This window comes from Oxyura jamaicensis, chromosome 6 (assembly GCF_011077185.1).
Source record: "Oxyura jamaicensis isolate SHBP4307 breed ruddy duck chromosome 6, BPBGC_Ojam_1.0, whole genome shotgun sequence".
Lineage (NCBI taxonomy): Eukaryota > Metazoa > Chordata > Aves > Anseriformes > Anatidae > Oxyura > Oxyura jamaicensis.
The window spans coordinates 17,473,947-17,490,759 of NC_048898.1; the positions used below are offsets into that span (position 1 = coordinate 17,473,947).

Sequence of the window (16,813 nt, forward strand, 5' to 3'; positions counted from 1 at the left end):
AGGGCCAGCTCTATTAGTAATTATTTAAGTATATATAAAAACAAAAAATAAAAACAGTTTTTTCTGAAACTTCAGGCAGACCCTGTCAGGACTTTGCACTGCTAATCAGTTATCTTCCTGACTAAACATTTGGTCAAGCCATATCCATATGGAAAAGATTTACACCATGAACAGAGAAATCTATACAGCACTAAATATAGTACTAAATAAATATCTTAGGACATAAAAGGTTTTTTTTACAGCTTTTTTTTATTATTATTATTATTAACAAAAGTTTTTAATATCCCTATTGCCAATTTGACTCTCTTATGTAAAGTTCTCTTTGAGAAAGAGCTGGAATTGCCTCAAGCACAAGGTCAGCATTACCTCACTTTACTGAGGCACATAAATAGACAACAGTTAGCATGACCACTGACCATGACTTAGAGTTAGGCCACTCAGTTACAGCAAATTGGTAGCCCTTAGGGCACCATTCTTCCAAAATTCCACATATTCTTTTGACAAAGTCAACACAGCATCCCCATCTTGATGAATAACAGTAAGATTAAAACCAACTTTACCTCAAAGATTCAGATAATGGTGTTAAAGTGCCATCTCCCCGGTCTACCACACGGAAGAAATTCAACTGATCTCCTTCTCGATAAACTAAGAAGGTGACTTGTTTGTTAGAGGGCCCTTTCTCCCAGATCTCATCTCTACCAGGATCCATGTATTCAGCCATTTCCCTTATAGGGTCTTCTACAGGAACTACAAAGAGAAAAACAGAATAAAAACAAATTATTTCACTTTTGAAGTTCCGTATTTCTTGCAAACCCCTCGTATTTTCAGACCATGCCTAAAGTCAACTGTAATTATGATACAAAAGCTTTTTAACAGGCCTGTCCCCTGGAAAACACCAGCAATAAGATTCAACTTGAAATAGTCTATTTCAAACATTCTTGCTGTTCTGTAAGTGGCATTCCCTAGATTCAAGTTAGATGCTCAAATATGTACACATAAAACATCTGGCTCAGGTTCCTCTCTGCCAGATTTGCAACTCTACACATCAGTGAACCATTTATTAGCAAACGGAGACTAAGAAACAACAAAGAAGTCTTTGTAACTAAACTAGCTTAGAAGATAACTACTAGGCCAATTGTTTTAATAATCCATCCTCTGAAAACTTCTTTCTGTTCAATCAGCTAACTATAATTCATTCCATTTCATAGGTACTCTAAACTGTCCTACTCTCAGCTTTTCTGACAGATATGAGAGGAAAAAACGTAGCAGCACCTACCAAACCATACAGAGAAGCAACAGAAGAGCTTATTATGACCACACATATTCTGGAGATTGCTTGGGAGGTATATTTTTACTTCCCACATACAGCAGGCTGGCTGAATTGATGCATACAAATCTAAATTTTGGAATTAAAGGAGTCCAGTTCATTTTGATTGTTACATTTGCTGTTTCTCCTTACTATCACATTACCACTTTCTTTTCTTGTTCCATTAATGTATAGGATGCCACTTCACAAAAAACTGCCCCACCAACACGGAGATGTGTGTGAAAGCAAGGAAGGAATAGCCTAAGAAATCAGCTCAAGTTACTGAATAGCTGGCCCAGTAAGATCATCGCATTATGCCTCTCCCTGATTTCCAAAAGCTGAAAGGAGAAATTCTTTCTGTATTGGTGATTATAGAACATACCTTTACGCATCTCTCTTAAGCACTACTGCAGATAAATAGGAGATGGGAAGTGTGACACAAAACAACCTGGAAGACTTCTAGTTCATTAAGCATAAGGTACAATTGTAGTTGTATAACTTAAAGGTATCAAGTTAAGTAGAACCAGTAACAGAGGAGGCAGGCCAGCCCCTCCCACAAATAATTTTTAAACATTTTAGAGGTAAGTTTATTTCAGAGTCAGAAGAATGGGTCCAAAATAAAATACTGGAATCCCCCCCCCCGCCTTTTTTTTTTTTCTCCTGTAAAGAGCCTCATTTTGGATAATTCTCTCATTGCAGAATAAAATAAAATGTAGTTTAATTCAATCATTTTAATTTTACATGGAATAAAGTAATTTCCCAGATGTGTTTGTTACATTAAGTCAACATATCCCTGTATTCTTTTATTAGTAGTCAGGACTCCTAACAGGTTATTTTTTGGGAAGAACTGATAAACATTTACAGAAAACTTTTCACAGCTGGAATTATCCTACTGTCAACTGCTGCTAGACAACAATCAGTCCTCTTATGGTACTGAGTTCTCTTGAAACAAAGACTAACAATTTTCCTGCAATAGTGCAATTTACAATTTTAATTCAGTTAAGCATACAATTTAAATATGCCTTGTTTTACAAAAACTATCTACGGCAAACTACACTGAGAGCACTATCACAACTGAGGTTTAATTCCATTAAAGCACTCAAATGTTAGGCACGATGTTTCAATTGTCGTTGAGAGCTCAGCTCAGTTTATAATTGGAATTCCAAACCTAAAAGTTATGCTGAGTGTTTTCCAAGTAAAAACATCAAGGGGATTTCTTCACTTTCAGCTTTCACTCCTCTATGTATGATCCACTTAACCAAGACTAAATCAATGTCTGATTCTTACTAACTAAATTTTAAAATGTAATTGTACAATGACATTAAAGGAGCATTTTTTTTTTCAGATGAAGGATTGCTGATGCTGTACATACAAAGATACTTCTTAAACTACAGGCAAATAAAATGAAAGAGGTGGTGCACTTGTTATGCTGAAGAAGATGGTAAAAATATCCCTGTTTTTGACAAGTATTTTCCAAATAATTTGGAACTGAACGTGCTTGTTTGAAATACTTGGCTGCAAGAAGCTATTTACAGTTATATTACATGAAAACAATTTTTAACCAAGTTAACACCTACCTCTTCTAGTGTTAATAGGTCCACCTCGCATTGCCAGAACTAACTTCAGAGTGCAGCCTTCTGAAATGCTGTAAATAATAAACACATTTTTATAGCATTTTCCATTGCCTATACTAACAATCATATAGAAACATTCATTGCAATTTTATTCTATACTTACTTATAGTCATTTAAACAATAGTCATCCTTCAGTTCCATATTATTCCAAATTAAGTGCTGCTGAGAGACAGGTATACCTAAAGGGGGAAAAAATAAGGATTAAAATTAGAGTCTGATGGGAGGGCTTTTGGGGGAGTTTTGCTTTTGGAAGAATGTGGGGGTATATAGAAAAGACGTGAGAAAGGGGATAACAGGAGAAGGAACAAAGCAGGGCAAGATCACGCACTTGGACAGCAGCCCTCAGTCATGATGTCCAACCTACTGAATAATTATTAAGAACAAAGTTAAGGTTTTCAGGAAGCTTGTGCTTGCACATGGAGCTCAATCACTTGGCTCAGGAGGTCTGTAGAGGAGGTCTGTAGAAGCATTCAGTTGCTTCAGACTTACTGAATACCTGCTCTTTTCCAGTCATTGGTCAAGGGAGCGTTGGTTTGTGCTCTTCCCATACAAATGTTAATCTGTACCTCAGAGTTTCCTGTTTACTGACAGGAAAAATGGGATAAAATTTCTAACTACAGAGCTTCTGAATAATTTATCAGACTGGCATTCTGTGTTATTCACAGTAAAGGCAAGGTCGCATTAAGTAACTGGTGGTGGCTCGGTTAACAGCTCAGGTGACAGCTATAAAGGTGTTTTTATCACTGTTTGACTTGGAACCTGAAAGTTCACATGTACGATACAGTAAACTTCATACTAGAAAACTTTGACTTGCTTAGGTGTTCTTTTAATCCATCAGAATGCTTTATTGCTGATGTCCAATAATACTAATTTCCAGCTCAAGTTCTGGGACAGATTTGGCATGATTTTTGTTAAAAAGAAGCAAGCATACCAAATATTTGTTCCTTATTAAGGATCTACAGTCCACACAACGATTAGCTATTTCCTCCTTCCTGTACAGTCAAGTGATTTAAATACAGACCTAATACACATTAATGAGAATAAGCACGAGCAGATACAAACCCAAGTCTTCACACAGTCTTTTTAGGATGCTGCCACTTTCCAAACATTGAATAGAGTACCAGCCAGGACAGTTATGAAAGGATGAGACATCTCTGACCAAAGACCAGGAAAGCTACTGGGAAGGTGAATAGCTTTTTCTGCCTTTGAAAAAAAAAAAAAAAAAAAAAATCTTCCCTTCAGCATCAAAAGGAAGTAAATTCTGTTCAGTCTGCCTAGGGAAACTCAGGTAATTAAGATTTCACTGTGTATTCCTGAAAAATTTTAATTAAATTGGAATCTATAGAGGCCAAGAACAAATTGTTGAAAATGGTCTAAACATCACTCCTCAGATTAAGCACCAAACGTTATAAATATATTTTCCAAAAGGTTAAAGTAACCTTATCATACACTTTCATCTTGGACACTTCAGTGTCAGATTGCTCCATTCACTGCTTAGCTGCATGTTCAGATAGATACTCAAAAGGAGTAATAGTACTACACAGTCTTCACAAAATACACCCGGGGAAAGGGGAATGCAAAGATCAAAGTCTTCCAGTTGTTTCACCAAAATCGCCTCAGTGTCCCGAGGCTTGCACCAGCAAAAGGCCAGTTAAGTAGCCCCTTCCAACACCGGAGAAAGGGCACAAGGCTACCAACACCCATCACCAGCAAGGAAGAAAAGGGTGCCAAATCCTGGTGGAAGTCCAAGCAGATTCAACAGACAAGCAGAAAACATGCTAAGTGGACACCCCCACGGAAAATATGGATTGCATTTTGGTGCAACTATCATAGTTTTTAATAAGTTTTAGAGAAGATCACAATGTCCTTCACTCACCGCAGCTAACATCTATATTTTGTCTTTTATGAATGACCCACACAACCTTACTGCACTTGGAAGGCAGTCAGAACAAGTCTTGTATCCTCTGAAGTACCCAAGACTTTTATGAGGGGAATGTGTCCATATAGTAGACTGACATAATAGCTGTTACCCTGCCAGCTATTGAATAACTGGTTATTGGTTATGTTTCAAGTCTGCAGCATAAGCAAAACAAGAACATGCTGGCAAGAGCCAGCAAGTCTACAGTGAAGTTCTTTTCTTTGTTGTTTTGTAGTCCTCTGATTACAAACAGTCATTACTGTCTGCATTTGTTATGGTTTCAGCAGCCTCCAAGGAGCAATTTCCAATTACTTTGATAAACTGAGAGAGTCTATGTTAAATAGGCTGCCTCGCAACTGGCAGTGCTGCAGTGAAGCATGGTTTTGTTCAACCAACAATGACAATGTAATTTTGATGAACAGATGAAAACACTATACTCTGGTGTAATGGGAAACAGACGAGTCTTTATTACTAATTCCATTTTATGCTGCTTTCTAAGAATTCTGTACTTACAAATGAAATGGAATGTGCTTTATAAGTTCAAGTGCAAGAAAATATGCATCAGCTGTTCCTCTTCTGGATTATAGTAAGCCTTTCTTGAAGAGACATTTGCACAGGGGATCAGTACATGGAATTGGCAACCATAATGACAACTGCAAGATACTCATCTGCTATTCCCTCCTCCCTAAGCAGCACATGACTGGATCACTGGTCTGCTCTAAATTGGTCCTGAACAAAAAGGAAAACAGGGCAAAAAGCTAAAGCTCAATGCTTGAATGGAAGTGGGCAAGCCAAATGATGTTGTAGGAGAAGTTTCTTCAGGCTGTCAGCACATCTGCAGTCATTTCAATAGACAATACGACCTACTAAAATGGTGGCAAGGGGGGCACCGAAGAGGGAAGTAGGGATTTGATTCTGTCTCTGAATCAGCCTGTCAGTCACACCCTGAAGGTTCACTCCTTTGCTTTTCTTTCTGTCACGCCAAGTAACCTCATAGAAACTGATGTGGGTTGAACCCCACAAAAAAAAACACAGATTTCAGAACAAGGTTGATTTTATGTTGTGGTTGAAGGTTACTACATTTAAAAACACAAATATTTCAAAGTCAAAGTTCAACCTCAGTGTACTTAACTTTCATCTAATGTTGAAATTGCTGGAGACTTTCTTAAATATTTACTTTGTGTTCCTGCTTACAGCCAGGCTGGGCCCACAGTCTTCATTTTGCCCCATTACCTAGCTACATTATGGAAGAACTGCAAAGATTTGCCACAACTAACAGCAGCAGGTACTGCCTTTATAACTGTCAGAATCCCCAGCTGTCATTTGCATGACAGTAACCTACATTAGCGTACATATTTCCTGGTATTAGCTACAATTATTTTACAGATTAAAAAATTAATCACTACTAGGCATGTGCTGTCTAAACGCTCCTTCTTAAAATTCAATATAATTATGTGCTTCTGAATGAAGAATACTAAACCTTGCCCAGCCCAGCAGCCTCAAAGACTTGTGCAATGGAGGAAGCAAGAAAAGATCACTTGAGGGAATGATCAATGCTTCTTATTTAGAATAAATGTTATTTCTTCTTCTAGTGAACTTCTGCTATTTTTAACCATGTTACATCTCAGACTGTCACAACACCTTGAAACCCAGGTAGTGCCCTACCTGAGATCATCAACACATGGTCCTCATTTAAAATACTGAATAGAACCAAGGGAGCAGGCAGTACTACTCACAATGCAACATCCTGCTGCTGGCTGAGAGTATTCTGGCTTTTATGCCCCCAGCAGAGACAAAGGGAGTTAGTTCTTCTCTAGCCCACCACCTAAAAAGGCTCATTCAGTGAATCTGAAACTAGAGGTGACAGGTAGCTCCAAAGTCATCATTATAACAAACCAAAGTTTTGGGAACTGAGTGCTCACTTTGCATGGAACATATTTGAGGCAAATGCCTGGATGGGATCCAAACACTCACACTGGGTCTGCTTTAACTCCAATTTACAAATCGGTTTGCACTGAAGTTTCAGATGTGCTAGAACCTATTAATGCATTTTAACCGACATTCACTGGCTAAAACCAACTGGAATGAGACAGCTAGAGATAATGGAGTTCTTTTTTAGTAGGATACCAATGTCTACTGCAGCTGTGAACAAACCCTTTCCACATCAGATCATTAAAAAGGTACTGAGAATGACAAACAGTATCAGACATATTGAAGATTCCTTACATGACATCCACACTACCCATTCTTATTACAGTCTGCAGCTATCGATATTCCAGTTGTTGACAGAGGTCGTTTCTTCTTGATTGGGTTTTAGTACTAGCCTTCTACAATTAGAGGCATTGATGACAATTAAACAAATCTGTTAACTTCTGATATGATTCAAAATTTTGTGCTTGGAGACGTCAGCAAGACTAATTCCAGAACTTATTTTTGCACGCTTTTCTACCATCCCCCTCACACACAGATCAGACCATGGAGACAAGACGCACGCTCAGGGCCCCGTAGTGTCTCCTAGCAGTGTACGTAGGAGGCATTCTGCAGGCAGATATGCCTGGGGAGTTCACACCCTGTGAATGTTGACACGATACAATAATAAAAAAGTGAAAAGTTGCTGCTACAACAGGAACAAAGTAAGCATTTCGCTTCCTGTGCTGGACCACAACCACAAAATTACTTCAGGATTTTCCCTTCACATGGGTGATTCATTGTTTCAACTTGTACATTACAGCAGAACCTTCTGTACTGAGAAGCTGTTGTGTTTTTTTGTTTTTTAAAATCATGCAATGGTAGCCTCAAATGCAACATAAAATGGATTTGACATTGCGTCTGTTCCCTTCACACTTACACAAATAACCAGTTTTTTTCTGCCTTCTCCCCTCCAAGTTATAGTGAATTATGACTTGGGAAGTTGCAGATCTTTTAACTATGTTCTGGAGTACTATAGTATTTAATCTGACTTCTAGCAATTCAATGGTAAGCACCAGCAAACTCTTCTGTGTTTTAATGAAATTTACTTATTAACAATTAATTCAACACAGCAGGCAGCTAAGCCACTAACTACTTTATCATCTTAAGAACTACAACATGTAAATCAAATTCCTAATAAACTATGCTGTAATTGTGATGCTTTTTTAAGCTAGAATCACCCTGCCCACAACAATACGCTGTAGATATAGTTCAGTGTGCCAATTTGCAGTCTTCTGTTTTGAACTACAAAAAAATTCAAATTCTTCTCTCACATTTCCCACTGGTCTCTTCATGCATCCTTTAAAGCTCTTTCCTTCATCTGTATGGTCTCTATAGCCTGCCTTTTCCTGTACTCTATTGTCTATGCTCCCTTTCAATTCACTTGTAGCATTGTATCATGTATCTGCTCACACCTCTCCTAGTGTTATACTCAACCATGGAAGAAGAAAAAAACACCTTTCCTTGTCCTCTTTCACCTCTAGCCTCCAGGAGTTCCTCAACACGTTCTCTGACTCATGTTTAATTATGGCTTTGTCCACAGGAAACAAAAGCATATCCACATCGCTATCCTAATGTAAACTCTCGTTATTGACTAGAGTAGATGAGAATCATTTAGGTTGGAAAAGACCTCTGAGACTGTCTAGTCCAACCATAAACCTAGCACTGCCAAGTCCACCGCTAAACCACGTCACTAAGCACCACATCTACGTGTCTTTTAAGTATCTTCGGTGACAATGACTCAACTACTCCTCTGGGCAGCCTGTTTGAATGCTTACAATGCTTTTGGTGAAGACATTTTCCCTAACATGTAACGTAAACCTCCCCCAGTGCAACTTGAGGCCATTTCTTTGTCTTATCACTTGTTGCTTGAGAGAAGAGACTGATCTCCACCTTGCCGTAGCCTCCTTTAAGATAAGGAGAGAGAGATAAGGTCGTCCCTGAGCCTCCTTTTCTCCAGGCTAAACAACCCCAGCTCCCTCAGCCACTCTTCATAAGACTTGTCCTCTAGGCCCTTCACCAGCTTTGTTGCCCTCCTCTGGACATGCTCGAGCACCTCGATGTCCTTCTTGTGGCAAGGGGCCCAAAACTGAGCACAGTACTCGAGGTATGGCCTCACCAGAGCTGGGTACACAGGAATAATCACTTCCCTGCTGGCCACACTATTTCTGACACAAGCCAGGATGCTGTTGGCCTTCTTGGCCACCTGAGCACACTGCTGGCTCATATTCAGCCAGCTGTCGACCAGTCCCCCCAGGTCCCTTTCCACCAGACAGCTTTCCAGCCACTCTTCCCCCAGCCTGTAGCATTGCACGGGGTTATTGTGCCCCAGCACAACCCAGCACGTGGCCTTGTTGAACCTTGTTCATTTGGTGTTACATGCATAGTGGAGCTTCTAGTATGTGTTCTCTCTAGCAAAACGTCACCCTTATTGTTGCAACTCTTACGTTTCAGTTCATTTGCACAGATTTCCATAAGAGGAGGAGAGTGTCCTCAATTTAAGTCTAAAGCATCATATTAATTCTCCCAGAAGGTGGCTTCCACAGACAGAAGCATTAAAAAACATGGACAAGTAGACTGAGTAAACAGGATCCCTTATCTTGAAATAAGCAACTGTCAGGTTGTGCAGCCACACAGTTCTGTTAGGCTTACAAAGCGAGAATATGCAATCACATTCTTCCATGCAGGATGAGAAAGGGGTGAGAGGAGACTAATTCAACACATTTTCTGCTTTCATTAGCCAGATAGCCATATCAGCCTCATAAATTAAAGGAGGTTATCACTTTTCAAGACACCTGCCAAGTTCATCACATTAAGACAGAGCAGTACTCAGCCAGACTCCTGCCAGCAAAGCATCAGTCACCTGAACAAAACTCAAATCAGTAACTTCAAGCTGTCTTTGTGGTTGGCCTGCACAGCAGTTGCTCTTGGGACTACGGTATCATGGACAACGTAGAAGCAACAGCTACAGCACCAATTTCAAAGTATGCTCAGAGCTGCAGTAAAGACATACTGCGAGCTTCAAGCTTATAACCTCAGCTTTGAGAACCCTTACTGGTTAACAAACAAATTCTAGGACAGATAATTCACTGAACAACACAACAATTACTTGTCGCATAATATCAAGACAATTCATGGTTTGTCATAGATTTCTTATGTTTTACCTTACTAACAACAGACACAAAAAGAGGAAAAATGGGAAAACACCCATTCCAATGAAGCCTAAGATACGGGCTGATAGGAAAACAAAAGAAACAATAGAAAAAAAATCAAACGAAAGCCATAAAATGAGTGCCTTACTTATGCCTATTACTGAATAAGTCGTTTAAGTTTTCTCCTCTGATTTCGGGAATTATCATTTGTAGAACAAGACTTCCTCTAAAGCAGTAAAGTCTAAGCTGAAATAAAAGAGAAGGGTACCTTCCAGTCTCTGAATTTTCGCTTTCACAGAAATAACCGTTTCAAAGGGAGAAACTCGCAGCTCAAAGCAGGTTCCCGTGAGCGTTTCAATGAAGAGCTCCATAGTTTCATAGAAAGGAAGTTTGTAGTGAAACGGCCCCATATTATCCTCATTGAAAAAGGGAGGCTCCTTCTTGTTGGCCATCACAAAGGATTTATAACTTCCTCGCAAGGCGATCCGTCAGGAAACTACGCTGCGCTTCCAGCCGGGTCAGCTCGGAGGACAGGTGCGGTGTGTCGCTGCTCATGTTTGGGCTTCTCCACCTACAAAGAAACAAGCACAGCTCTAGCAGCGCCTGAGTCCCGGCTCATCCGAGAAGAAAAACCAAAGAGCTGATAGCAGACAGTCGGTCAGCACTTGGATCGCGCAACAAACGGCGCCGGCAACCGGGCACGTTCCGGGCTGCGGCGTCAGGGCCCGGCCGCGAACAAAGGAGGGCAGCAGCCGCCCGCCCCCGCCGCCCCGCACCTCAGGCCGGCCGCTCCCCGAGCCCCGCCGCTCTCCCGGGGCACCCAGGGCGGGGCCCGCTTCCTGCCCACCTACCTGCGGCCGCCGCCGGGCCCTCGGAGGGGTGGCGACCCGGCCCCTCTCCCCCCGCGCTGCTCACTCGCCCGCCCTCCCGCCCGGCGGCTGCGCGGGGACCGGCGCCGTCGCGGAGCCGCCGCTGCCGAGGGGTGGCAGCCAGGAGCCGCCCGCGCCGCCGCCCGGCAGCCCCCGCGCCGCCTGGGTGCAGCCTTTATGACCTCCCCCAGGGGGCTGCCGACCAATGAGGATGCCGCTCGGCCGCGGCTCGCCCAATCGGCTCCCTCCGGGGGCGGTGCTCCCGGTGCCGCCGGGGCCGAGAGCGTTCGGGGCGCTTGTTGTGGTCGTTAAGGGGCGGGGCGTGCGCGGGAAGGGCCCGGATACAGCGGCTCAGCTGCTAGCGGCGGGCACGTGACAGGCAGCGGGGAGGCCGCAGAGGCTGCTGGGTAGTGTAGTCCCGCGCCTCGGGGGGATTCCTCAGACAGTGGGGGGGAGAGGTGGGGAGCTGGGCTGTGGTGCCAGGCTCCATAAAGGGTTTCTCTCCACCGAACCTTCAAGCCCCTGCCACGCGTGTTCTTACCTCCTACTCCAACTGCTCTTAGCCCCTAGGGTGCTCAGCTCATAAGCGTCACTCTGCCCTGCTACTGTCAATTATTAATGCAAAGGTAGCAGAAAAGAAAGAAGAATCCACCATCTTTCTCCTTTCTCCACCCTGGCTGTCCTGGAGTCTGCTTTAAGCACAAAAGAAAGGACTAGAGAGGCTGTCCAACCATATGCATGAGGCACGTATGAGGCATATGCAGCAGATGCAGTGCCTATAAATAAATCACAAGCACTTTCACCGTAGGCACCCATTTGCAGATATCTCCCCCATTCTTCTCCAAGCTGCTACTCCCATCTTACCCCCCACTTAACGTGAGTCATTACCAGGCCCACCTATGGTGCAAGTCGATCCGTGATATTTCTCCGTTCTTACCCCTTCCACCCTTCCCTTCTGCTTTACCCTCATTAATGCTAGATGCTCTGTCTGTAGCAGTTTCTGTGCCCCATGAAGTAGACCCAACCTGAGTAATGACAGATGGAAGCAGGTGTCTCAGAGCAAGGGCTTCAGTGACAGCAGGAATTGCTCTTAAAGAGATATTCTGAGCACCTGCTTTAAACTCACAGAAAACAGAACAGTCTAAGAGCTAAGGTAGGACATTCCTATCATAAAAACAGCACACCTAGTTTAAAAGTTAGAAATTCAGACAGTCACTAGTAAAATCTATACATTTGCTCCGCTTGGACATGAAACAGGGTTAATCACATCCATTCCACCAGGATAATCTAGAAAATAAGGGAACCAAGAAGGTTAAGACAAATGCAGTAGACAGTCAGACAACTTACACAAAATAACAAGTTCCTGTAAACAGCCTATGATGTCTTACAGATGAGAAACAAAAGCAGATAGTAAGAGGTGATCCAAGCCTTTGGCACAAGGGAGCTGCTGCACTAAGGAATAGGCTTGTCAACACAGAAGTGATCAAACACGCTTAGGATAGATGGACTGCGTGGGAAGTGTTATTTGCAAAACTTTGGCAAATCCAAGCAGGCCAAAGTCTCATTTAGTGGCTTACAACTTGAATAGAAGACAATGTTAGGTTTCTATTGTTCTCATAGAACACTAGGTACTCCTCTGTAACACACAACGGCAGAGAAGTTTTAAGCATTTGTTTTTATAGACTATATTAGCTGCCGTTATGAAATAACTGGTCTCTCTACCTGGTTTCAATTCCTGCTCTAAGTGCTTGATTATATATGTGAGAGCTATACCCAATAACAGACAGAATCCCACCTTACACTAACATTAGCTCAGGAGATTGACAGCTGGCCCAGACAAAGCATGGTAGTGGTTTGGGTTATTTTCCAGTCACAATGCACATGTTCTTAACAAGTGGTAAAATACAAAGCAAAACGTACAGACGGATCTCATTTAACCGACTCCATTTACTATTTAACAATATCAAAGATTTTCTCTATAGATCTGTTCAATAAAAACAAACTATACTTTGTATAATAGATTACTTCATCGCAGGTATTGCACAGGCTATATTCATCTGGCCACCATGGAAAAAAATAGCAGGAGGTTACCATCCTTTTTTAATATATCATTAAGAGTAATTAAACCCAGTACAAGAGCATACTAACTATTTATAATGGGTAATCTGTCATTTACATATCCACAGCTATCTCATTTCAGCTCTACTGGATTCGGGAATCCAGCGTATTAGACAGAGCATAAGGAAGGCCTCCTTTCTGCAACACATTCCCCTTGGCTACTGGCCTCCAAAGGCATTCAGTGGATCATCAAATGTGCTCAGTGCCTTGCTTTCAGACTTCACTTCCGAGGCTGTCTGGGAAGATCTACTTTTGGGAGTGGGTATCTTGGTTTGGCTGCTAGAGAAGATATCATCTAGAGGGGAAGAAAAAAAAAAAAGATGCTTTTAATGGGAAGTGACTGCTAAACAGAAGTAACATTGTACAGAAAAGTCCCCAGCACACAACAGGGACTGCCAAGGACATTTTGTGATAAACAAATGCTTTCCTGCTGCTTGCAATTCTACATCTATTTGTAAGGACATACGTGGGAGCTGTTAACTGTAAGTCAAATCAAGAACATTTTTTCTTCTCAGTAAAGCAGAATAATACTTGTATTTTATAACGTCTGAACTCTCAGAAGCATTTGAGAAATATGAATAAGTTAAACCTCCACAGAAAGTTTCATCTTGCAAGTTCCAGACAACCTTCTGCTTATCTAGAACAAGAGTGTCTAAAGAACTTGAGAGACTCCAAGAGCCACCAAGATTAGTGTCAAAGAAAATCATAAGAGAAAACAGTACTTGCTAGGGACTATTGTGGCGTCTGCTAGCCATAAGAGAGAATCTTTAACCTATGGCAGAATAAAAACGCAGTATACACCACTTGAGAATAGGGCACAGCTAAGATGCAAGGAGGCAGACAGCTCTGACTGCCTCAGACTGCCATCCTGCTGAATATTCAAAAGGTCTGTCTACAGTCCTCAGTCAAGAGCTTCCCCCACCTTCCTTAGTATTAACATTTCTGCTATGAATAAATGTGACCTCAAGGTAGAAAAATCTCACACTGCTATTAAGAAAGAGTTCTTCCCCAAATGACAACAGGTAAGAGGAAACCCTCCAACACAGATACCCTGTATCAGCAGCAGAGCCCACAGACCTGCAGTTCTTGCTGGGGCCAGGGCTGCTAGTGTTTAGGCTACTCTCACAGAAGATGACAGTTTCTACAGTACAAACATTGAAGTGTTGCTATGAGGTACCTGAGTCACTAGCAATTCACGAGGCCCTTACATTGCTAGTCATGAATCTCTATTTAGAGAACACATCTTACACTGAGGTTCGTAGCTATTTACTGGTCCAGAGGATGAACACTAATATTCCAGACTTCAACGTATATCTTAACTGTGAGCAGAGGCCAAGCAAGAAGCAGCCTCTCACAGCACACTCGCCTTTCTGTCCTCACTGCTTCTTCCTCTCCAGTACGTTTGCTACTGTGCTTATCATAAAGGATTACACAGGAATAATCCAGGACAACATCTCAGCACAAAAGCAGTTTAGAACAGCGGTAAAGTAAAGTAATCCCCTACTGGCATCACTCCAGAGCAAAAACCTATCACATAGATTAGATTCACAGCCAGCTGGGGAGTACAGTGAGTGACATCAGCAGTAGAGGTATCACTCACATTTTATTACAAGGCTTAGGAAGGAGGAGAGAGTTTTGCCCATGGAAAATGGCATTTGTCAATGCACAAAAAAGCTCCATCTCCATTTTTCTTGGACTATCCCAGGTGGGCAGAGATGGCTGTTGATTAAGCTGTTTGTGTCATCAGCCATAAAAGGTCACTGAGGAGGCTAGAAGAATAAAGATGTGAGATAAAATTCCTCCTAACGTGCAACCACAAGCTTACCGCAAATGTACCAAATGACTCAAAGCTGTGGCAGGACAAAGAAAGGAAGTAGCTTGCCTCCTCCACCCCACCAAACTGCATCCAGTTATTTGCAGTAGAAAGGATTCCCTAGGGCAGCAACATTCAGCCTAAATAAAGTGCTACCACAATCCTTGAAGCCAATCCTTAACCTGTGTGGTAGGAAAGTGCCAGTTCTACTAGCCTACATCCAAGAGAGCATCCTCACTATCAACTATCTTCCCTACACTCCTGTTGGGCTTCTGAAACTCCATAGCTCTGGGCACTAAAAAACTGCATACCTATAGCTGCACCACAAAACAGCCAACACTCTAGAGGAAAACAAAGTTTATCAGATAACAGGATGCAGTAGCTGCTTGTAGGCATCAACATCACATGTAAGAGACAACAAGCTCTAGGACCAGAGTAGATGTCAAAAGCAGAAGCACAGACAGGCTCTGTTATGACTAATTTTCCAAGTTACATTCAAATGACACTCTTAATTGTTTTTCAATGTGAGGTTTTGATTTTTTTGTGCAAAAGTATTTAGAAGGGGTAGCTGTTTCAGAAGTCCTTTCATTTGATATAGGCTATGTATAGGAAAAAAAAAATATACATTTTTATTGATCCCATCCATATTTCAAATATCTTACTTGCAAATCTGTGTTATTTTTTATATCAATTGAGAAGATTTTGAAATCTCAACGTTTTCATTCTCTGGCAAGTTTTCTAACATCTTTAGAGACTTCATCCAGGTCATTCCGTCATGTTTGAGTGCTTAAGAGCAGCACAAGCAAGACTTTGATAAATCAGAGTTGATTTAAATAGGCAGAACAGAATGAAGGACGGCTGACAGGAATCAAAGCTGGAGGTGAAGGGACTTATTTCTTTTCCTCTAACAGGAAGAAAAAGAAGTGCAATCCCAAAGGAGAGCTGTAAATATGAAGACTCTGAGAACCGATGCAGTCAGGGATCAAATGACTTCTGATACCTCCACTGACAGAACAAGAAAGGAGCATGCTTTGCTTCATTTTATATTACTATATGTTGCTTTCTTAACTAATTATACAAGGCAATCTTTGCTCTTAGATGTAGTATATGCAAAAATGCTCTGGGTACACACAGACAAACAAAATCTTATGGGCTCCAAGACAGTCTGTGCAATACTGAAGAAGGCTGAGGTGAGATGTGGGGAAAGATGCCGAACTCTTCACATCATTAGTGATTCATCTGAAAACAGGATACAAAAAGCTGTGCAAATTAAACAGAGAACATCTCTTAGTGCTGGAACAGGATGAGATTAGTCTCTTACTCCAGACAAGAAATTTTCTAATTCCCACAGATGAGAAAATCTCTACAGAAATTAAACTATTCCTCGTCTCACAATGAGGACTTCTATACACTTTCCTAAACTACTTAGATTCTGTGTTGTTTCTACAGATCTAAGAAGTTTTCATCCGGGGTAAAATCCAAATATATCCAGAGACTTGAGAGCAGTTCATAGTTAAGGAAAGCAAAGGGTTCTAAAACATCTCTGACAAACACAACTCAGGACAATATTAGGAGATTAGTAACAAGACATTAGACACTTACCCATATCGTCATCAAATATGGATTTTTGTTCCACCTTTTTCTTGGTGTTCTTTTCTTTTGGTTTTATGGTGAGATCCGCAAAGATATCAATGTTATCATCAAACAGGTTAGTCTCTGGCATCTTCTCTTTTGTTTTCGACATTGGTTTAATTGCCTCAGTAGCAAATATATCATCCTTAGAGCAAAGTACAGAGAGATCATCAATACACAATACACTTCAAAAGAATAGTCATTACCTGCACACAGCAGCTAAGATGCTTAGCTGCTTTAGCTGACAGCCTTGACAGACCTGAGAATTTTCAGTCCCTTGCCCCCAAGCACAAGTGCCCTAGTGTGGGATTGTGCACAGGTCAAGTACAACACAGAGGTGCTTGCAGCACCTCTCCAGCCTGCCAAATTCATTCCTCCTTTAAAGATCTATTTGAGCTACTGT

The 16,813-nt window shown here is 41.6% G+C and overlaps 2 protein-coding genes across 8 annotated transcripts in view; both read right to left on the reverse strand.

Moving 5' to 3' along the window:
* The window catches only part of ZFAND4 (zinc finger AN1-type containing 4), a 21,933-nt gene extending 10,939 nt beyond the window's left edge, over positions 1-10,994 (reverse strand). For both annotated transcript variants that reach the window (XM_035330490.1, XM_035330488.1), the window contains exons 1-5: positions 10,830-10,994; positions 10,247-10,549; positions 3,044-3,119; positions 2,884-2,951; positions 561-747 (exon numbers count right to left, since the gene is read on the reverse strand). In XM_035330490.1, the coding sequence (XP_035186381.1) occupies positions 561-747; positions 2,884-2,951; positions 3,044-3,119; positions 10,247-10,430 (515 nt within the window). In that variant the 5' untranslated portion in view covers positions 10,431-10,549; positions 10,830-10,994. The remainder of the gene's footprint in view (positions 1-560; positions 748-2,883; positions 2,952-3,043; positions 3,120-10,246; positions 10,550-10,829) is intronic.
* A 1,503-nt stretch (positions 10,995-12,497) lies between these two features.
* WASHC2C (WASH complex subunit 2C) overlaps positions 12,498-16,813 on the reverse strand; it is a 34,578-nt gene continuing 30,262 nt past the window's right edge. For all 6 annotated transcript variants that reach the window (XM_035330483.1, XM_035330487.1, XM_035330485.1 and 3 more), the window contains 2 exons: positions 16,381-16,555; positions 12,498-13,260 (listed from right to left, as the gene is read on the reverse strand). In XM_035330483.1, the coding sequence (XP_035186374.1) occupies positions 13,124-13,260; positions 16,381-16,555 (312 nt within the window). In that variant the 3' untranslated portion in view covers positions 12,498-13,123. The remainder of the gene's footprint in view (positions 13,261-16,380; positions 16,556-16,813) is intronic.